The sequence below is a fragment of the Alexandromys fortis genome, unplaced genomic scaffold (assembly GCF_014885135.2).
Source record: "Alexandromys fortis isolate MF-2015 unplaced genomic scaffold, M_Fortis_MF-2015_v1.1 scaffold_2_1_26212458, whole genome shotgun sequence".
Lineage (NCBI taxonomy): Eukaryota > Metazoa > Chordata > Mammalia > Rodentia > Cricetidae > Alexandromys > Alexandromys fortis.
This window is the reverse complement of record NW_026067930.1, coordinates 16087175-16110106: the sequence shown is the minus strand read 5'-3', so window position 1 is coordinate 16110106 and position 22932 is coordinate 16087175. Positions and strand designations below refer to the sequence as shown.

Here is a 22932-nt window from a genome sequence, read left to right as displayed (position 1 = left end):
TACTTCAGTAGCACCTGATATTTTACAGTGTTAGCCGGGCAGTGGTGGCGCACACCTTTAATCCCAGCACTCGGGAGGCAGAGATGGGCAGATCTCTGTGAGTTTGAGACCAGCCTGGTCTACAAGAGCTAGTTCCAGGACAGGCTCCAAAACCACAGAGAAAAACCCTGTCTCGAAAAACCAAAAAAAAAAAAAAAGAAAAAAGAAAAAAAAAAGAAATTTTACAGTGTTTCTATTTTGGCATAAGAAAACTTAAATAGCACCCTCCCCCACAAATAGGTTACCTCTTCAGGCAAAGATGAATATGGTTTGTCAGAAGTTGCAAGTAGTAAAACTGGAGCAAATGAAGGTATATTCTGTAATAATGTCATAAATGTGGCTTTGAGTGTTGGTCCAACTATTTCCCACCACAAGTGGATATGTGGGACATAGACTATGCTTGGTGCTGTTCTCTTAGCTTCACGAATCATCTAATAAGGAAATTAAATCACATTTGGTTGCAAAGTCAACACACTATTAATACTAGCACAACAACTTCCCAGATTTTTCACATAAAACTTTCAAAGTTCTTGAATGCTGCTTTCAAAAAGCCCTTACAACTCTTTTAAAGTTTTAGAACTTTAGTTCTCACAATAGTCAAATTATTATCTCATACCTTGCAAACAGGAAAAAATGAAATAGACATCTAATAACTCTCCCAAAGTCATACATGTGTTAAGTGGTAGATGTGAAAAATAAAACATATACTATTCAATAACTAAGCAATTATACAGTTCTATATTGTAAACTTTAAGTCAGATTTCTTTTTTCAAAATTCAAGTTCAAAAATAGAGTAACCCTAAACTTTGTCTCAGAATAACTGCTTTATCTTATAACATGTTGGCTGAAAAACAACTTACCTGAGAACATGTCTCTTCAGGAGATGTAGTACTGATGCCAAAGAGAACAGGAATGTCTAATGTATATACAGTAAATTTTTCCAAAGCATGGATGACAGCTGGTGCCAAGTGAGAACTCTGTCCAAATCCTGGTTCTCCCACTATTAATAATCTTGGCCGAAAAGACATAGGTTGGTAACAGGTGTTTCTGAAAAAAATTAATAAGTTGTATTTTGGAGAAAAATTTAAATGTTTGCCTTAAATTGACAATTACAAATCTTCAGAAGCCTTGCCCATGTGAATAGCCAATTATAACATGGCTGAGTCAGCAATGATTGTCCCAGATTTAAGAATACTTTTACGTCATAATGACAGCTGTAATACATTTTGAATTTTTTTCTTCTTTAAGACAGAGTTTCACTATGTAGCTTTGATTGTCCTAGAACTCAATAAAGCAGACTAGGCTGGCCTCAAACTCCTAAAAAATCCATCTGTCCGTCGCCCAAGCATGGGATTAAAGGTGTATGTCATCACATCCAGCCAAAAATTGCTACTTAAAAGTTTACATGCATGAGTGCTGAATACATGTTTGCACCACCCATATACAATGTCTGTGGAGGCCAGAAAATGTTGTGACCCCTAGAACTGGAGTCACAGATGGTTATCAGCTGCCATGTAGTTACTGGAAAATGAACCCAGGTCCTCTGGAAGAGCAGCCAGTGCTCTTAACTGCTTAGCTATCTCTTCATACTCAAACTTTGATATTCTTTAACGTATGTGGCACAGGCTAGAGACACCCTCAGGTGTCATTCTCAGGAACACTAACTACCTCTACTGGGACTGGGTCTTTTACTGATCTGGAACTCATCAATAAGGTTAGCCTGGGAGTTAGTGAGCCCAGGGATCCAGTACTGGAATTACAAAGACACACCACCATTCTCAGCATTAGGTTTTCATGTCTGTAAATGCAAGCACTTAACCAATTGAGCCTTCTCGCCAGCCTGATATTTTAACTTAAATAAAAAGCTGACTGGCTATCATCTTTCACCTTATCAGACAAATTTCACTCTGTTTTATGGAATTTACATACCAAAACATTAATTTGCAGGGAAAACATACCTATTTAAATGAAGAAAATTTAAATTTTCTTTTGCCTGATTAAAGGTTTTTTGAGAAAGTCCATTTTCAAACACCGATGGGATATCATCATCACTGTATGCCAAATCACTTTCTAGCAAAGGGCAAGAAACATCTACAAAATAATTAAAAAAAACCTGTCCATCAGTAATTTTTCTTTACCATACTTTCTTTCTTTCAATGGTCAATCAAGTTTTATACCTGAATTTAAATCTTTGTTTGTTCTAACTTCCACATGTGGAAACACTTTCTGAAGGGCTTCTAAGATCATATGGACAGTATTTTGCAGGAGTGGTTTCACAATGGCAGACAGTGCCTGTCCAGGTGATGCCACAGCTCTTTGGGAAGCTGGTATTATCTTCTGCATAGCCATCTCAAAATCCTTAGCTGAGATATTAATTGAAGAGAGATCCAACTGTAGCTTCTCACTGGTGGTGTAGATCTGTGGGTACCGGCGACGCAGGGCACATAAAGCAGCTTCGGCACATATTGATTTGATATCTGCACCACAGTATCCTGTTCCAATAAACCGGGGGTTGGGGGGTTGGGGGTGGGGGTGAAGCAAAACACAAGTAAAATTTAAAAATTAAGTCTTAACTAAAATTTTTATAAAGTGAACTTAGATGGCTTCAACACATCAGTAACTTGTGAATGAAACATGCAAGCACTAAGTACAGGATAAGGGTTAAGAGCAAGAATTCTGTTGTGTTTTTTACTCTGTGATCTTTCAAGACTCACTTATATCTGCAGAGAATTCTTTGTCTGTCCAGTGACAATACTGTCTAATTCACAGGGCTATCACTGTTTTCATATCTAATCTGATCTCCATTTTTTTAAGATTTATTATTTATTATGTATGCAGTATTCTGCCTATATTCTGCCTGCAGGCCAGAAGAGGGCACCAGATGTCATTACAGATGGCTGTGAGCCACCATGTGGTTGCTGGGAATTGAACTCAGGACTTCAGGAAGAGCAGTCAGTGCTCTTAACCTCTGAGCCATCTCTCCAGCCCTCTGATCTCCATTTTTAAAAAGACTTTTTAACAACTAAGCTATCTCTCTAGCCTTCAATTTTCTGACCTTTAAATTCTAATTTTTTGAGAAAAGGAATCATTATACACCCATAGCTGACCTGGTACTCACTATACATGTCAATCCTGCCTCAGTTCCCAAGTGCTGGGGATACAGGAATATGTTGCTACACCTTGGACAGTATCTATACTCTAAAAATATCTATGCTCTTGGAGGGAAATACATGCCACAAAGGAGATGGAAACAAATGATGCCTTCCTTTTTAGATGAGCTCCTCCTCCCTGTGCAGTTGAGGATGGCCATAGACACGCAGTCTGCTGTCATCCGTCACTACTAGCACTGCATATGTGTGCTGCTGAATCTAGTCACACCTGCCGTTTTGTTGTGCATGGCTATGGGTATGTAGAGGTCAGAGGATAACTTTGTAGAGTCCAGTTATTTCCTCCCATCTTCATGTGTGTTCCAGGGATTTAACTCAGGTTACTGGGCTTGAACTGCAAGCAACTTTACCTACTAGGCCAAATCTAAACTTCAAGGCAAGACCCAATTTGTTCCATCTTTGAAATGAACACAACATTTTTCACATGTGCTCAAAACAATATTTACCAACGCAGTTTTCTGCTAATTCTTCTAGAAATATGTCCAGTGGTTTTGGATTCCAATCTCTTGTATGAATCTTCAGAATCTCTTTTCGAGCCTGTGGGAGGAAAAAGCTCTAATATTAATTTTTATACCTATAAACAAATTACTCTAATTAGAAAAGTTTCAATTTAAACTACTTTTGATTATCTAAAATTTTAAAGTAACCAAAACCTAATATAAATAGAAGTATAAGACCACAAAAATGAGGAAAAAGATGCGCCTGTAAGCATTTAACAAAATTAAGCAGATTTCCAAGTAACGTGCCCAAGTTATATTCATCATCTATGTAAACTTAAAAATTAAACAAAATATTGCTCATTCTGGAGTGCATTAAGAATTAAGAATACTGACGACTCTACTCAGTTTCTTTCTTAAGAATATATATTTTAGGACTGGAGAGTGAGGGGGAGGGGGAGTGGGAGGGAAATGGGAGGATGCAGAAATTTTTAATAAATAAATAAAATACTTCACTAAAAAAAAAAAAGAATATATATTTTTTCAATTTTAATTTGTCTGTAAGTGGGTATGTGTACCTGAGTGCAGGTGCTTTTAGATTCAAGAAGAGGGTGTTGTATTCCCCAGCTGGAGTTACAGACGGTCCCGGGCCACCTGAAGCAGGTGTTGGGGGACCTAACTTGGGTCCTCTGACAAAGAAAGCACCCTCAGCCATTACTACAGCTCTACTCATATTTTATTATAAGCTTCTCAAAAGCATTAAGTGGCTTTAGCCTAATTGTTGCAGTACAAGGGTGTTCAGGAAAAAGTCACAGCTAATGAGCTGGCTAAGGACTAATTAAGCTAATAAAATAGAAAGATATGCTTAACTTAAAACAATTTTAAGAGCAGTTAAGAAGGGAGATATGCTTAAAGAAAATAAATGACCTCTATTGACTTCTTTTGAACAATCATGACACCAAAGTAAAGTCTTCAACTTTTTACTGTATCAAAACTTGTTGGGCTGGAGAGATGGTTCAGTAGTTAAGAGCACTGGCTGCTCTTCCAGAGGACCTGAGTTCAATTCCCAGCAACCACATGGCTCACAACCATCTGTAATGAGATCTAAGAGCTCTCTTCTGGCCTGCAAGCAAACATGCAGACAGAACACTGCACACATAATAAATAAATAAATAAATAAATAAATAAATAAAATCTTTAAACAACAACAACAAAAAACTTGTTAGTGGGAGTGGAAAACAGCTCAGTGGATTACGGCACTTGTAACCAAACTTGATGAGCTGAGTCCTACCTACCAAACCAACATAGCACAGGGAGAAAATTGACTCTAAGTTGTTTTCTGACTTCCACACCTGCACTGTGGCACAAACACTCCCTGTCTATTCCCCCACCTGTCATAAAAAGATGTAATTGTACTAAATTGTTAAAAATAAAAAGTATTTAAAATTTTCTTACGTCTTTATCGGGTAGACTAAAAAGGAATTCTCTGTCAAATCGACCAGGCCTTCGTAACGCAGGGTCTATGGAATCTAGTCTGTTGGTAGCTCCAATGACTACAATTTCTCCTCTGCTGTCCAAACCATCCATAAGAGCTAACAGTGTTGAAACAATAGAACTAAACACAAAAATAAGAAAATAAATTAGTGTTATGAATAAAGAGCCTATTACTCAGAAATATTTCTTTTGGTAAGGTTTAATGTATAAACGTGCAAAGGAATTTTCTTATGGAACCTAGCTACTTTTCTTTTTCTTTTTCTTTTTTTTTTTTTTTTTGAGACAGGGTTTCTCTGTGATTTTGGAGCCTGTCCTGGAACTAGCTCTTGTAGACCAGGCTGGTCTCGAACTCACAGAGATCCACCTGCCTCTGCCTCCCGAGTGCTGGGATTAAAGGCGTGCGCCACCACCGCCCGGCCCTAGCTACTTTTCAATGGAAAACAAAACACAGGGAAACTGGAGAGATGGCTCAAGGGTTTAAGAACCGTTGCTGAGAAAGAGGACCAGAGTTCAAATTCCCCTAGAACCCATATAGAAGTCAGGTATCACTGAGAATGTCTATGGCCTCAGCATTGTGAAACAAAAGATAAGTGAATCACCAAAGCTCACTGGCTCACCAGTTAGTCTAGCCAAGCAGTGAGAGAACTTGTCTCAAAACTAATGAGGGCTGAGGAGATGGCTCAGTAGTTATAGTGCTTGCTTTGCAAGATTAAGAATTGGAGTTTAGATCCCCAGAACACACTTAATAGCCAGGATGAGTGTGGCAAACTTGCCTGTAATTTCTGACAGAGAGCAACCTTGATTGAGGGAGTCATTATGGGGCTAGCAAGAAAGCTGGCACTAGAGAAATTCCCAGGAATCCACAAGGATGACCCCAGCTAAGACCCTAAGCAATTGTGTAGAGGGGGCCCGAACTAATCCTGGAGAAAAAGTGTCAGATCCCAAAGAAACCCAGGATAAGTCTAGTCTCACTACCTATGGCCCCTCCTAATCCTTCTCACCCTTGTCCCCTACCCTAAACCTTTCCAGCCTAGGGGTTGGACTTCTCTTCCCCCAGCTTCTGATTTCTGTATAATCCAGCCATTTGGGACATAGTTCTTTTGGCCCCTTGGCCCTCTCTCTCTGTCCCCTGCTCACTCTCCCCATCTCTCCTTTTATAGCATGGTTCAGTTTGGACCCTTCCAGATGCTTCTGGCTGAATTCTCCCTTATATCTACAATACAACCCTTCTCAATCATACATAGGAGCAGTTATGTCCTTATTTTCATTCAAAAAGTACAACTTTTCTATCATTTTCTTTGTTTTCAAGACAAGGTTTCTCTACATATCCCTGGCCCTCCTGGAATTCAGGTTGTAGACCAGGCTGGCCTTGAACCCAGAGATCCATCGGACCTGCCTCTGCCTCTTGAGTGATGGGATTAAAGGTTTGCACCACCACCACCACCAAGTATAGCTCAATTTTTTTCTTATCTTTAAAATGAGGTTTGGTAGTCTTATCTTAAACCTGTGGAATTATTCTAGGAGATATTTTTATTTGGCCCAGGTATCCCCTTAAAAGCCATTTGGGGCATAGTTCTCTTGGCCCTCTCTCCTCTCTTTTTTCTCTCCCTCCCTGGCTCTCCTCTCAATGCTTGGTTCAGTCTGGACCCTTCCAGATGCCACATGTGCTGATTTGATTAAGAATGGTGCCCATAGATTCATATATTTGAATGTTGACGTCACCAGGGAGAACTGTTTGAAAGGTTTAGAAGGATTAGGAGGTGTGGCCTTGTTGGAGGAAGTGGGCTTTGGAGTTTCAAAAGTCCATCCAAGAATCAGTCACTCTCTCTACCTGCTGCTTGTGGATCCAGTGCCTGATTGCATGCCATCATGTTCCTTGCCATAATAGACTAACCTCTGGAACTATAAGCAAGTCCCCAATTAAATGCCTTCCTTAATAAAAGTTGCCTCGGTCATGGTGTCTCTTCACAGCAATAGTGACTAACCTGAGGGCTGGGAATATACCTCAGTGGTAAAGCACTTGAAGAGCAAGCTTAAGGCCCTGGAACAATCCCCAGTACTGAAGGAAGTTTAAAAAGGACAAAGCATCTGAACTAGTTCGCAACATTTAAGATATTTAAATACTTGAGCATAAAACTTGAGAAAGAAAATCAAATTCTTAGGTCCCAGTTGTAGACAGGCTAGAACTACAATTAATTGGCTTCATCAGCCACATTCTATATCACAGCCTTATTCTCACCCATGGCTGTGAATATATTTGGATTTTAAGTCATATCTTCTATAACCAAGATGTTAAAACTATTAATAATAACCTGATTTTCAGAATAGGCTCACTTTAAATATGTGTATGTATTTGGGTTTCTTTCACCATTTAATACTTATCTTTCATGTAACAGCAACACAATCAGTCACGTTTTACCTGTGAATCTGATCTTGCCTGCTAGATCGTACTGGAGCCAAACCATCTATTTCATCAAAGAAAATAATTGCAGGGCGCATCTGATAGGCCTAAAAGAGGGTTTAGGAGTCCTGTGTCAGCATTTTAATCTATTTTCATTCAAATTTGCAAAGAACATATAATTTACAAATCAGAATATATACCTTTTTCAATCTATTTTCATTCAGTCTTGCTTACCAGAACGCCATGCATAGCTATTTTATAAGACTGATAAAAATCCCAAAAACGGTTTTTAAAATTTTACATTTATACATTATATTAACATAATCTTATTTGCATTTTCTTCTGGAAACAACCAAAATATTCTACTAGTTAAGTATCTTAGATTTCATACAGTTATAGTTACTGGACACACAGAAAAACTTCATCACTGTCTATGAAAACAAATAACGAAGGATATTAACACTCTCCCCCCATATTAGGTAGAAAAATATTACTCAACAAAATGCCAAACTTAAAAAAAGAATCTTAGTAAAACAAAATGAAAACTTAGCTCTAAAAAAGTGTTCAAAAAGATTGTCAGTATCAGGCATGGTGGTGTACATCTTTAATCCCAGCACTTGGGAAGCAGAGCTCTGATTTCAAATCTAGCCTGGTCTACATAACAGGTTTCAGGACAGCCAAGGGCTACATAGATCATGTCTTAAAAGCAAAAGCAAAAACAAAATTCCCTCAAACAAACAAACTTCCTTTCAGCAGGACGTCCTAGTAGAGCAGAATGCATTATTTCACAATGTACCTTCAATACAATCTGGCATAGAAACGGAAAGCTATTCCAGGGAAGAATTACATTCAGTTTCCATATTGTGAAGTAATTTACTACCATTAAATTCCTTAGGAGGAGATTATTTCTCCTCCTTACTAGGTATGAGCTCTAATACTTCTAAGAACTAAAATCCAATTATTCCTATCTCTATATAAAGTTGTTTGCTGAAGGTCAGCATTAAAAAATATTGACACTACAAAAAAAGGAGTCAAGACATTGCTGCTAATGTGATTCAAGATGGCATTTCAAGCTGGCAGTCAAACTTGGCAGTACTGTCTATGTGATGCTAGCTTCAGAGGCAAGAAGGGTGCCAAGACCAGAGGGAGGGTCATGGATCCTTACTCTACAATGTCAGAGCAGGAAACGTGGCAGAGGAGTTCCTGCATGAAGGCCCTCAGAGGGCTTTTTGAAACTGAAGCCAAGGTCGTAATGGATACCCCAAGATGTTTGAGATGCCAGAGCCGTGACATCTGATAAGGGGAACTACATACAAGGAGCGGGACCAGTCCAAGAGAGAATTTTTAAGATATGAACTCCCAGCTTCCTATTCCTGCCACCATGCCTGTTACTTGCTGCTGTGCCTCTTATCATGATGGACTCTTATCCCTCTGGAATGGTGAGTCCAGAGTAAACCTTCTTCCATTAAAAAAGAAAAAAAACCTCATACACTTGAATCTGCATATTAAAATCTAAAGAGGTAAATTTTAATATCATACCTGATCAAATAGCAATCGCAGCTGTCTTTCGGATTCTCCAACCCATTTACTCAGACAATCAGCACCCTTCCTCATGAAAAATGCCACTCTTTTATCCCCTTGACTGCACTCATTGGCAAGTGCTCTAGCAACCAATGTTTTTCCAGTTCCAGGTGGACCATAAAACAAACAACCTCTGTAAAACACATTAAACACTTAGTATTAAATTAAGATAGACTACTGAAACAAAAATTAAGAACCACTCTCATAACCACTTTAATTAGCTAATTAAAAATATTAAATAACTGAAGTAGCTTCATTATACAAAGTACAGGTTAAAACTTTGGGAGTTAATACCAATACAGTACGATTAATCAGAAACTAAATAAATGCTTTTTAAACACATTGTCCTTTACTACTGGACCATGCACAGCATACATATATTATATTACCTTGCATATATAATCAAGAAACACAATCATATAATTCTCTTGATTTCGTAGTGGAGGGGATAGTATTTCAAAGAGAAACATTCAGAAAATTGGTGTGTATTGGTTTAAAATCTTTTTTTTTTTTTTTTTTCCGAGACAGGGTTTCTCTGTGGTTTTGGAGCCTGTCCTGGAACTAGCTCTGTAGACCAGGCTGGTCTCAAACTCACAGAGATCCGCCTGCCTCTGCCTCCCGAGTGCTGGGATTAAAGGCATGCGCCACCACTGCCCGGCGGTTTAAAATCTTATTAGTAATTATGTGTGTGACTAGAGGACAACTCTGTAGAGCTGGTTCTCTCTTTCCACCTTTACAATGGTTTTAGGGATCAAACTCAGACTGCCAGGCTTGTGATTAGGGGCGCTTGATGCTCTTCCAGAAGACCAGCTCCCAGCATTTAAGCCTGGTGGCTCACAAGCAGTCTGTAACTCCAGCTCTAGCAATACAATGACTTCTGGCTTCCGCAGGCACCGCCCACACAGGTGGTACACATTCATACCAGCACATAAATATAATTAATTGTAAAAGGGAAACTAGGAACTAGCACATTAAAAGGAGTTAATCAGCAAAAAGTTTAAGAGGACAGGCGAAATGACGTAACCAGTAAAAGCACTGCTACATAAGTTTGAGCACCTTAGTTCAAATTCCCAGAGCACATGCAAAAAGCTGGTTGAGGTTACGTGTACACCTTTAATTCCAGTGTTGTGGGAAATGGGATAAAAGCATTGCTGGAGCATGCTGGTTGGCAGCCTAGCTCCAGGTTCAGTGAGAGCCTGTCTCAAAGGAATAAGGTGGCAAGTATCAGAGCAGACCCCTGACAACTGCCTCTGGCCTCCACATGCTTGCATGTGCACCTGCACCTACACACCCACTTACTCACTCACTCACTCACTCACGTACATCTCTCACGCATGCAAAATTTAAGTAAAAACTGTAAAGCTGTAAGAAGTCAGAGAAACAACAGTAGCACAACACACATTAATTATGGCCACAAGAAAAAGCATATTTAGGCTACCTTGGGGGTTGAATTTTAAACTTCTCAAAGACTTCTGGATAAAGTAAGGGAAACACCACCATCTCCTTTAGTGCTGCAATATGATCAGACAGGCCACCAACACTATCAAATCGTACCTGGAATGAAATAGGACACAGATCTGAGTTAAAATTAAAACATTGCCCTATATCGTCACATCATCCCACAGTCAACTGATTAACTGTAGTATTCCCAATATATTTTTTTAAATGTTTATTTTGTATGTGTCACCATGTGTAAGTTGGGAATCAAACTCAGGTCCTCTGCAAGAGCAAAAAATGCTAAAAAGGCTGAGCCATCTCTCCAACTCCCCAAAATTTGTTTTTAAAATGTATAAAGATTTAAGTTCCTGATAAGAAAAAAAAATCAGTTTTTTTAAACTTAAAACAAAAGTAAAAGTGAAGAAAATTACACCTCAAGTAAAGCACAAATTTTAAAATACTCACTGAAGAATCTAGTTGCATTGGATCAACATCAGCAAGGTTTGCTCCAATTTTCATTCGATCTTTATAAATCCCTCTTATTTCATCTTTCCGAAAATTTAGTGGAAGGCACCTATTAAAAAAACACATGCACACACATGCACAAATACACACACACACAAACATATATATGAAGTCACACATCAGATCACCCCCCTCCCTAAATCCCATATCACACTATTATTTTTCTTCTTTAAAAATGTTTGGGGTTGGGCTGGAGAGATGGCTCAGCGGTTAAGAGCATTGTCTGCTCTTCCAAAGGTCCTGAGTTCAATTCCCAGCAACCACATGGTGGCTCACAACCATCTGTAAAGAGGTCTGGTGCCCTCTTCTGGCCTGCAGGCATACACTCAGACAGAACATTGTATACATAATAAATAAATATTTAAAAATAAAAATGTTTGGGGTTGGGGAAAATGGCTCAGTGAGTAAAGTACTTGCTGCCAAAATGGAGGAAAAGAGTTTAGCAAACTCCCAAATATATTAGAATCTGGGTAGAAGTGGCAGGCCCACCACAATCTCAGGATCCTCGAAGTAAAGATAAGGTAACCGCTGGTTAGCCAGACTAGCCCCAAGACTGATTAGCCAGACTAGCCCCAAGACTGAGCCCCTATGCAGTGAGAGACCCTGTCTCAAAACACAAAGTGGAGACTGACTACGGAACCACCCAATGTCAACCTTCAGATTCTACACAAACACATGGACTGGAGTTACAGACCATTTGTGAGCCATCATGTGGTTGCTATAAGGCATGATAGCAGGTGCACTTGGAAAATCAGGAGTTCAAGATCCTAAACTGCGTAACATAAGTTCTAGGCCAGCCTGAGTTATGTTAGACCTTGTCTTAAGAACAATAATCAACCAATCAGCCAAACAACCCAACCCTCCTGATTCAAACATTATTTTCTGCTTGAAAATACTTTATTATTAGAATTCAATATTGCATTCATACCTACCCACCTAGCTATAAACAAGAACAATCCTTGAATTGGCTAGAATGTGGACTTACTACAATTGAAAATAATATTTCAGTTTCAATTAAAAATTTTCCAATTAGTTTAAAAATTTTAAAATGAAAAAAAAAATTATTCCCTCAAGCTAATGTTCACCAAGCCAATATTAAAATCTATTACAATCCCCTTTACCACCTTGGTGTCTGTAGAGACCTGCTGGGAACAGGACTTCGAGAGGCAAATATATCTGAAAGGCTGTGGTAGAAGGCCATTTTTGTGGGCTCTAAGGGCTCTAGAATCAAAAAGAACACATGGCTCCTTTTAAAACTGAAGGTGTTTATTATGCCTGAGATGAAAATGATTCTACTTAGGCAAGAGATGTGCTAATGTGAATAAAGCCAAAAACAAAACACTGTTTCCTGGAGTCAAACTGAGCAAAAACAGAGGAATCTTGGGTAAGGTAACTTGGGCTTATGCAAACATATTGGCAAGATACCTGCCAAATTCTGATGCAACCTTCTTACAAAGACCCAGCATGTGTGTGATATTGAACCCTGACAGATTTAAACTAATGAAAAGTATATAAATAAGTGTGGATTTGTGCTTTTGGATAAAAAAAATAAAAAAATCCAATATACTGGTCTATTAAAAAACAAAACTGTAACCATATGTTCTATTCTGTCATTTGTCTTAACTATAGACATTTCTAGTTAGGCAGGAGTTTGCTTTGTGTTAACCTCTGGTGCAACCTTCTAATCAGTTAGGCTATAGTCATTCACAAATTATTCTACTTTCTCGTCATATAAAAAGGTATCTGAGGACCAGCAGCTTGGCTCACAAGTAATTTCTGGAGCCCACACAAGAAGAAGGAAAAACCAACTAAATCAAGTCCTTTGACCTCCACAGGCCATAGCATGCACGTGTCCTGTGCCACAAAACAAATATATAATTGTAAGGAAAATTTATTTTTAAATATATTTGATAGTTTTATAACTCATCCATTCCATCTCTTCTCCCAAATTTTTGTTTTTGTTGAGATCAGGCTTACCACATAGCCCAGGCTGGCCCTAGAACTCTTAAGCCCCAAAGCACTTAAAGGTGCAAGTCACCACACCAGGGTCTGAGCTCACCTGCTAATAGCTCTATTGCGGTTCCTTTTTCTTCTCCTCTCAAAGTGCTCATCTTCAGAAGAAGAGGAAGTAGAGTCACTACTGTGGATTGCGTGCCTTCGCCTAAACAGGGAAACTGAAATCATGATGAGGGAAACAGGAAAACGGCAGAGGACATAAGCACCAGGAATATCTAATGATCTAAAAAGACTTGTGTAAACTTAACATATTCTCTAAAACAATGAAGCAAGCTTTGTTGGCTAATTTCTGAGGTAAAGACACAGCCAAGAGAAAGGGAAGAAAAACAAGAGGCTAGGGCTGACCTTCAAATGTTCATTAAGATTAAAGATAATGTGGGCAGTGAGTTCTTAGTCTTGAAACAGGGGCTCTGTGTAGTCCTGACTGAGATGAAACTCACTATGTAAAGCAGATGGGCCTTAAACTGACCTGCCTATGTTTCCCAAGTGCTGAGAGTAAAGGCCAGTGGCATCAGGCCTGGCTGAATATGCATGTTTAATATTATATAAAGTTTTACATTAGAAATTACCTATTTTTGAAATGACAAGTAATTTTTTTTTTTAAAAAAATACTTTTAATCAAAGAAAGAAGCTAAAAAGAAAGAAGGGTAAGCAAGATTGCTCACTGGGTAAGGATGCCTATCACCAAAGCTAAATACCTGCATTTTAATTCCTGGGACCCATAAAATGAAAGCAGAGAACTGACCTCCTCAAATTGCCCTCACCTTCATATGTGCATAAACATACACTGGCACATACTAAACATCTGTAAATGCTGTGAGGTCTAAGAGTATACCTCAGTAGTAGAATGCTTACTTTTTTGACATGAAGGAAGCCCTGGGAAATAGTAAAGAATAACATGGTGCCAGGCATAGTGGAACACACCTTTAATCCCAGAACTAGGAAGACAGAATAATCTCTGTGAGTTTAAGATCAATGAGTTCCGGGACAGTCAGAGGCACACAGTAAGACCCTGTCTTCAAAAACTACAAAGCAGGCGGTGGTGGTGGTGGCGCACGCATTTAATCCCAGCACTCGGGAGGCAGAGATGGGCAGATCTCTGTGAGTTCGAGGCCAGCCTGTTCTACAAGAGCTAGTTCCAGGGACAGCTAGGACTGTTACACAGAGAAACCCTGTCTCGAAAAATAGAAAAGAAAACAAAAAAGAATGGCCTTTTATTTAAAGTATGTTGTCAACTGTATCACCTAACTGTTAAGCATAGTACGGAACTCCAGTTTCCTTACAAAATAATGCGATTAAATTCTTAGGTTAGGGGCTGGAGAGATGGCTCAGAGGTTAAGAGCATTGCCTGCTCTTCCAAAGGTCCTGAGTTCAATTCCCAGCAACCACATGGTGGCTCACGACCATCTGTAACGGGGTCTGGTGCCCTCTTCTGGCCTGCAGGCATACACACAGACAGAATATTGTATACATAATAAATAAATATTTAAAAAAAATTCTTAGGTTAGTCAGTAAATAACAAGCCAAGTTCTACAAATACACAGGAAAAATGCCTTTGGACAGTTGCAAAGACTCACAGAAAGAAAGAAAATCTGCCTGAGAAAACTTTAACCATTCTATTGGCTTAGAAGCTACAACTTCTGAGTTAAAAATTTAATGAGTAAGCAAGTATTTTCAGACACAAAAGGTTCACAATCTTTTATAAAAGCACCTATACAATCCATGTCTAGAATCTATCTTTAAAAAGACTGAGCTGGAGAAATGCCTTAGAGTTAAGAGCTCTTCCACAGGACCTGGGTTTGATTCTCAGTACTCACATAAAGGCTTATAACTGTCTGGACTCTAGTCCCAGGGGATCTGATAACCTCTGTGATCTCAACAAATATTGCACAAAAGATGAACAGATTCGTGTACAGGCAAAACACCCACACACATAAAATAAATAAACCTCTATAAAACAGCACAAATCAATTTATGGTCTCTATACCATTCACTGTGATTGTTCATAGTTTTTAACAGGAATGCTAACATCTATGGGTTACATGATAACCCTTGTAAACATTTCTTTAAAAAATCTGAAATTTCAAACACAAATGTTCTCTAGAGTTTTAAGTAAGGGTTTGTAAAGCCAGACTAAATGAGAAAATAACCCTCTAATGATCTATGTACCAAAGACCATTTCTGTGACATCCTGCAGGCAAAATTATCTAGTGCAAGCCTGCATGTTTAGTAATATTGTCAACACTCTAACATATTCTCACTATATGTAAACTTACCCTATATTCATAGAAGCAAAACACATTTCACAGTTTGAAGAAATGTCAGATTTACTGACTGTTTTCCATATACCCATCTGACATATTTATTTCTCACCACCTACTGCTCCAACAAGCATGTGTGGATTCCAGGGCCTTGCATATGTTAAGCAAATGCTCTACCACAGAGATACACCAACCAGCCTTCTCATTTAATCTTAACTAAAATTCTGGACAATATACATTAGTAGTAGGTTCATGTTACAGTCAGGGTCAGTGAGGTTTAACTGGTTTAAACATCAGAATAAGTCAATGATGTTTAAATTCAAACCTACATCTTTTCCAAAAAGCCAAATACTATAGTATTGATGGTTTCTAAGCTTATCTCACAAGCCAATAAAAGTTGTAAGCAAACAACAAACCTTGTGGACCAACATAAGGTATTGTTTTGTAAATAAAAGAACCCTGACCCCAAAGGCTTATCTATGAAGTTTGTCACCAGATGGTGAGCTATCTGGTGACGTAACGAGATAAAAATGTTGACCTCATCAATGGATTAGTCCATTTATAAATGAATGGACCATTAGAAAATGAAGTCTAGACCAAGGAAATAGGTCACAGAGAATGTTGTCTTTGGAGAATTTTTGAAATGATCTTGCTAAGTTGACTAGCCTAGCCTTGAACTTGCTCTGTTGCCCAGGTAGGACTTAAACTGTCAATCTTCTGCCTCAGTGTCCAGCTGGGATTAGAGGACCAAACCACCAGGTCTAGCTTTTAACAGCACTCCAAAGAGTTCACGAGAATACCGAAAACGCAGAATCCGTTCAAGCATAACTGATCTTGCGAAACTGGCCCTCATCCTTCAGGGTTAGGTGAAAGGGATGATGAAAAAAGAAAGTCATAATGTCTACTCATGATGCTGACAAAATCAGAAAGCCTAAGGACATAAATAGACTTATTTTTCCTAAAAGGACTCTTTATCACTTAAAAGTTTCTGCTTGCAGGACCAACGCGTGACCAGATCATTTACAGATTCTGAGAGCTGTTTAAACAGCTGAAATCTGCTTTCATTCTTCTGAAAATTAATATTTTAAAGTTATCTCACATACCAGTATCATTCTTGTTTTCTTTGCTATTTATAAGCCATGTAATACTACTCAAACTCTAGTTATCCTAATTTATCAGAAAATCTTATATTACTCAAGATGTGAAAATAAGTATAAGTTACCTCTGTTCTCTGAAAGAAAACAACTGTTGGGGTATAAAAGAAATCCTCTAGTGAAAAAAACCACATTTTTTCTAAAATATAAGAGAAATAAACTATAAAATAGATCCAAAAAAGAAAAGAGGGTGGCCAGTGTCATGATTGAGTCTATAAGTTAGAATATTTAAATGGTGGAGTTGGTGCTTGTGGCAGTATAGAAAGAAAGGCTACAGTCTAAATGTGAAATTTAAATGCAATAATCTTTATAAAATATTTAACACAGAGCCTACACTACAATATACACCAAGTCAAAGCACATCTATTATTCAATGTGGTACAATGGAATAAACTATCTTACCAAGTAGTTATTAATACTTTCTATTAATGAAAACAAAAGCAAAAACAGTCACTGGCAAAGGGAATTAGAGCCCTAAATGTAGAGCAGAGCTCTTCCATGTACGAAATTCTAGAATTCCTTCCTAATACACTCAATCCAAAGATTCTAGAATCTTGCCATAACATAGCCAATTATGATATCACAAATCAATCACTATTTCAGAACCTAACCTGTTCAGTCGTTTACAATAGGGACTTCTTGGTCCTGTAGAAGATAGTCGGTATCTTGGTCTTGCAGGAGAAGCTGGGCCACTATAAAATATGTTGGGCTTTCTCTGGTGACGAGGTTCTAGAAAAAGAAGTATGAGCATATATAATGTAAAATATACTAACAAGTTTGTTCTTTAAATACTAACAAATGTGCTGCCTTCCATGAAAATGCTAGTAAGTATGTAAAGAATATTTTATTAATGTCATCTATCTATGGGGTTGATAGTAAAAATATATAGTAGGGGTCTGGAGACACAGTTCAGCAGTAAAGAACACTTGCTTTGAGAAGACCTGAGTTCCAGTCCCGGTACACACTGAGTGACGTACAACCACCTGTAACTCAAATTACAGGGATTCAACGCCCTTTTGGCCTCCATGGGCACTTGCGTGAAGGTGCAGTACATGGACTCATACTGACACACATAAACAAATATAAATTACGTATAGGACAACCAAGATACACACTAGCCATATACAATTATTACGATTATACATGTATAACAGATAGTTCCCCCTGACCATAAAAGCTCACAAGTTATTGATGTTTGGTATTAACAAAAATCAAAAGCATCTAATCTTTATAAACATAAGATTAGAAAAAAAGACAAAAGATAAAATCTCAAAAGAGGTCAGATATTTGTTTTTTTCAAGGCAATATTTAACTTTTTTTATATTTATTTAACTGGGCGGTGGTAGTGCCTTTAATCTCAGCACTTAGGAGGCAGAGGCAGGGAGTAAGTTCAAGGCCAGCCTGGTCTACATAGGGAGTTCCAGGACAGCCAAGACTGTTACACAGATAAACCATCTTGAAAAATCAAAAAAGGAAAGAAGGAAGGCAGGCAGGCAGGCAGGCAGGCAGGAAGGGAGGAATGACGACAATGGGATAAACTACCCTTTCATATCTAATTTAGAATAGAGTAACAACAATGAACAAACCAGGGCTGGTGAGATGAACTGCTACAAAGACTGCCTGATAACATGAGTATGAGATGAGTCCGCAAGACCCACATAGTAGAAGGTAACTGATTTCACCCCCCGTATGCACCACGGCATGTGCACACACACACCACACAGAGTAGATAAGTGCAATAAAAAATGTTTAAGAAAGAAATAACAGGACAGAAAAGTAAGGTACTACAAATCTATCTTTCTGCCGGGCAATGGTGGCGCACGCCTTTAATCCCAGCACTCAGGAGGCAGAGGCAGGCTGATCTCTGTGAATTCGAGACCAGCCTGGTCTACAGAGCTAGTTCCAGGACAGGATCCAAAGCCACAGAGAAACCCTGTCTTGAAACCTCCCCCTCCCCCCCCCAAAAAGAGATAAAATCTTTCTTTCTCCTGAAAGATCACTGCAGTACTTACTTTCCAGTGGTGCTTGGTAGTAAACAGTTGCTTTTCTCTGTCTAAGATAGTATCGTTTTTGATTATCTTCTTCTCCATCTTCATCATCATCTTCTTCATCTTCACCATCATCCTCTTCATCTTCACCATCATCCTCTTCATCTTCACCATCATCTTCCTCTTGCTCCTCACCCTCTTCAGATGATTCTACAATTAGGAATATACACAGGGGCCAATGCAATGTCTCAGCAGGTAAGAGTAACTGCCACCAAACTGACAAACTGAGTTCTATGCCCAGAGCCCATAAAGTCAGAAAAATTGAGCCCTGCAAATTGTCCTCTGACCTCCACATGCACTTAGCACTCCCACACAAAATAAACACAATAAAAGTTTACAAAAGAAATGCATTCGATACACTCACCAAAAGGTTAACAATTTTAACACTGGGAGCTAGGAGAGAAAGAGATCTCCCAGGGAAGAAGGGATCATTTAAAACTTTACCTACTTTTCCATTATTCATAGACAGAATTTGCAACATTAAGAAATTTTCAAAATTAAAGTAAAAATTATAGAATTAAAACTTAGAAGTCAGGTTTGGAAGCACATGCCTTTAATTCCAGTACTCAGGAGACAGAGGCAAGCAATTCTCTACAAATCTGAGGGACTACAGCCTGGTCTATTATAGTAAGTACCAGGCCACCAAGGCAGAAAGTGAGACTCTCAAAAACAAAAAAATAGAAGAAAAAGTTAAGTCACAAAGTTTGAAAACTAATGCTAGTAAATACCATATTAAAGTTTACAATGTTCTCAGAAATCTCGATATAAGCCAACTTTACCTAAAACTCTCAAGTTCATGTAGCATACTGATAGGTTTTAATGCCGTAGACACAAAAGCTTACCTGTTAAAACTTAATACTACCTAGCTCTCTGGCTATGGAAATTACATAAGTCTAATAAATGCTTTTATGATAAGATAACCTCTACCATGTTTAAAATATATTTCAAAAAGCTGCTTTCACTCAAGAGAAAACAGAATATGTTAAGCCTCAAAATTAGTAGTAAAATTAAATTTAATAGATGGATGGTGGTAGTGTACGACTTTAATCCCAACACTTTAGGCAGAGGCAAGCAGATCTCTGTGAGTTCAAGATCACCCTGGTCTACAGAGTGAGTTTCAGTTACAGAAAAACCCTATCTTGAAAAGCCAAAAGAATAAATTAACAACTTTAATCATTTTAACTAAGATTGAGATATATGATAAACTGTAGTTTTATTATACAAGCAAACCAACTAATTATTACCTTAAAACTTGTTGATTTTAGTTCCTTTCTCCAACAAAACATACTATCCTGTTTTGAGCTCTCCTTTGTCAACACTTCTTTAAATTATAACCACAACTACTGCAAACTACAATAAATGTCAATCTGAGGGCTGGAGAGGTGGCTCAGAGGTTAAGAGCACTGACTGCTCTTCCAGTGGTCCCGAGTTCAAGTCCCAGCAACCACATGGTGGCTCATAACCATCTGTAATGAGATCTGGTGCCCTCTATTGGCCTATAGGATATATGTAGGTTGATTACTGTATACATAATAAATAAATAAATTTAAAAAAATCAATCTGAATAATGAAGCTATTTCTTACTACGTTAAAAATGTTTAAATTTGAAGCCAGAAAACAGATTTAAACAACAACACACTAACCCACACTGCCGTCTTGGTTATCAGTTGTTTCTTCATCGGCCTGTTGAATAGCCTTCCGCTTTCCTCTTGTGTACATATAAGGATTGCTCTACAAATGTTCAAATAAAATCCATTAACATTTAGTGTATGTTCACACAGAAATTATTCTCTAAAGGAAGACATAACTATAAACAAATTCTAGCAGTAATTTTTGAATTTAACAAATATTAAACAAAATGATTAATTAGTACCCTTAAATGGATTATGCACTAAACAGAGATTAAGTCACCCCCGAATCTTACCTCTTCTGCTTCATTAAACACTCCCAAATCTTCAAGTTTTTTCATCCGCTGTCTACGCATCTTTTTCATGTCATCCATCTTCTGAAGTACAGCCTCAGCAGTGCTTTAAAAATAGTAATAAATATATTTCAGCAAGAAGCACTAACTTAAGTTGGTAAAATATTCAAACACTTCTTTCCTCTAACTTACACATACATAGAATGAAGGTTACCAAAAGCCATTCTCCTGCATGTTTCACATAAATCAAACAGATTATAGTATTCAGGACAGGGTCAGGGGTGTAGCTCAATGGTATTGCACTTCCCTGGCATACACAAAATATTCAATCCCTAAAAGGGAAAATGAGGCGGGAGATCCTAGTACTTAGGAGGCAGAAGCAGGCAAATCTGAGTTCAAGGGCAGCCAGCTACACAGTTTTTGTGCGTTGTGTGTAGGGGTGTTAGTAAAAACTCACAATCCGTCTCTAGTATAGATTGTTCCAGATACATAGTTTTGATCTTAAGCATCTGTACTTACTTTGTTATAAGCTTGTCAAACAGCACAGACTGGTTCACAGTACTGTAACGACTTCTAATCCTACAACTTCTTCGAACTTCAACATCTCCATTCTGTTCACGCAAATGTTCTTCTGTACTCTGAGCAATGTTTCTATTCCTCAACGAGTGAGTAACTGAAATAACTTTGTCTTCATAGATATGTACAGAAAAACAGATTTCAAATAAGCATTAGCAAAACAACTTGAAAATGCACAGGCCACTACTTTAATATAGCAAAATTATACCACCTCAAAACTTGTTTTTCTAGAAAAAATTTTAAGTTACAACATATCCCTATGGTATGAGCTAATGCACTTCAGAAAAGAAATGTCAGATAAAGATTCATATCAGACAGTTTAAAGCAGCTTACGATAGCTCCAAACTGAAACTCAAGTCTATCAAAAGAGGATGAGATACAGCCAGGTGTAGCAGAGCATGCCTACAATCCCCACCATCAAGAAGCTCAGGCAGATCCTGAGTTTTTTAAAAGATCAGCCTGGGTAGTAAATCATGGTATATTCATATAACAGAATCCTACTCAGCTATAAAAGTAGCAACATAGACAACACTTAAAATTAATTTTGCTGAATGAAATGATAAAAAATATCCTGTATGATTTAGCTTGCATAAACCTCTAGGTAATGCAAACTAATCTACAGCAACAAAAAACAAGCCAGGCAGTGGTGGTGCACACCTTTAACCTCAGGATTTAGGAAGCAGAGGCAGGCAGATCTCTGTGAGTTCTAGGCCACCCTGGTCTACAGAGCTAGTTCCAGGACAGCCAGGGCTACTCAGAGAAACTCTGTCTCTGCAGGAGCAAAAGAGAACATTGGTGATAGCTGGGTGGTGGTGCTGCACGCCTTTAATCCCAGCACTTGGGAGGCAGAGGCAGGTGGATCTCTGTGAGTTCGAGACCAGCCTGGTCTACAAGAGCTAGTTCCAGGACAGGCTCCAAAACCACAGAGAAACCCTGTCTCGAAAAACAAAAACAAAAAAACAAAACAAAACAAAAAACAACAACAAAAAAAAGAACATTGGTGATTACTTTGGAACCAGAGGGCAAGGCAGGAACTGAAAGAGTCGTCGAGATAGATTCTATATGAGTGTCTTAGTCACTGTTCTACTGCTGTGAAGAGATAGCATGACCAAGGCAACTCATTAACCCCCCCCCCCAAAAATGAAAGCATTTAACTGGGGGATTGCTTAGTTTAAGAGGTTTAGTCCATTATTATCATGGCCTGGAGCATGAGGACATGCAGGCAGTTTGCTGAAGCAATAGCTAAGAGCAACATCTTGTTTAGTAGATGGAGAAAGGGAGAGACACTAGGTCTGCCTTGAGCTTTTGAGACCTCTAAAGCTCACCCCCAGTGTCAGTTACTTCTCCTAAAGTGACATCTTCTAATCCTACTAATTTTACCACAGATCCACCCCCTGGAGATTTAGCATTCAAACATAGGAGCCTATAGGGCCATTCTTATTTAAACCACCACAGGAGTTTGAAGAAACTTTTAAGGGTAAAGGATATTTTTACTATATTAGTATATAATGGCTTCTTTTACATTCTATGTCAAACCTAACAAAGTACACATTTTATGCACCGGCTATTATATGTGCTCCAATCAACCTATAAACATTATGAATCACGTTTTAAAAAGCTGAAGTGCTGTTAGCACAACTTACCTTCTTTGCACTCTTCTTTTTTTTTATCAGCCTGCTGTCGAGCCAACTGTCTATATAAAAAATGTTAAATGAATTAAAAATAAAATTGACAAGATATTTAAATCCTACATTCTATACAACAAACTGAGATGGAAAGTTAAGTCAGAAAAGAAACTCAAGACACTTAAAAAAATCCAAGAAACATTGAAAACATCTACATGTTATGATTAAACAAATGTCTATTTTGAATTCA

General features: G+C 38.2%; 1 protein-coding gene across 2 annotated transcripts in view; it reads right to left on the bottom strand.

Annotated features, from left to right (window-relative positions):
- Atad2 (ATPase family AAA domain containing 2) overlaps positions 1-22932 on the bottom strand; it is a 44388-nt gene that overhangs the window by 12647 nt on the left and 8809 nt on the right. For both annotated transcript variants that reach the window (XM_050145139.1, XM_050145138.1), the window contains exons 3-19: positions 22701-22750; positions 21001-21169; positions 20485-20587; positions 20204-20291; positions 18525-18710; positions 17124-17241; positions 13141-13242; positions 11022-11130; positions 10558-10673; positions 9078-9252; positions 7557-7645; positions 5099-5258; positions 3653-3743; positions 2217-2531; positions 1998-2130; positions 900-1086; positions 285-470 (exon numbers count right to left, since the gene is read on the bottom strand). In XM_050145139.1, the coding sequence (XP_050001096.1) occupies positions 285-470; positions 900-1086; positions 1998-2130; positions 2217-2531; positions 3653-3743; positions 5099-5258; positions 7557-7645; positions 9078-9252; positions 10558-10673; positions 11022-11130; positions 13141-13242; positions 17124-17241; positions 18525-18710; positions 20204-20291; positions 20485-20587; positions 21001-21169; positions 22701-22750 (2377 nt within the window). The remainder of the gene's footprint in view (positions 1-284; positions 471-899; positions 1087-1997; positions 2131-2216; positions 2532-3652; positions 3744-5098; positions 5259-7556; positions 7646-9077; positions 9253-10557; positions 10674-11021; positions 11131-13140; positions 13243-17123; positions 17242-18524; positions 18711-20203; positions 20292-20484; positions 20588-21000; positions 21170-22700; positions 22751-22932) is intronic.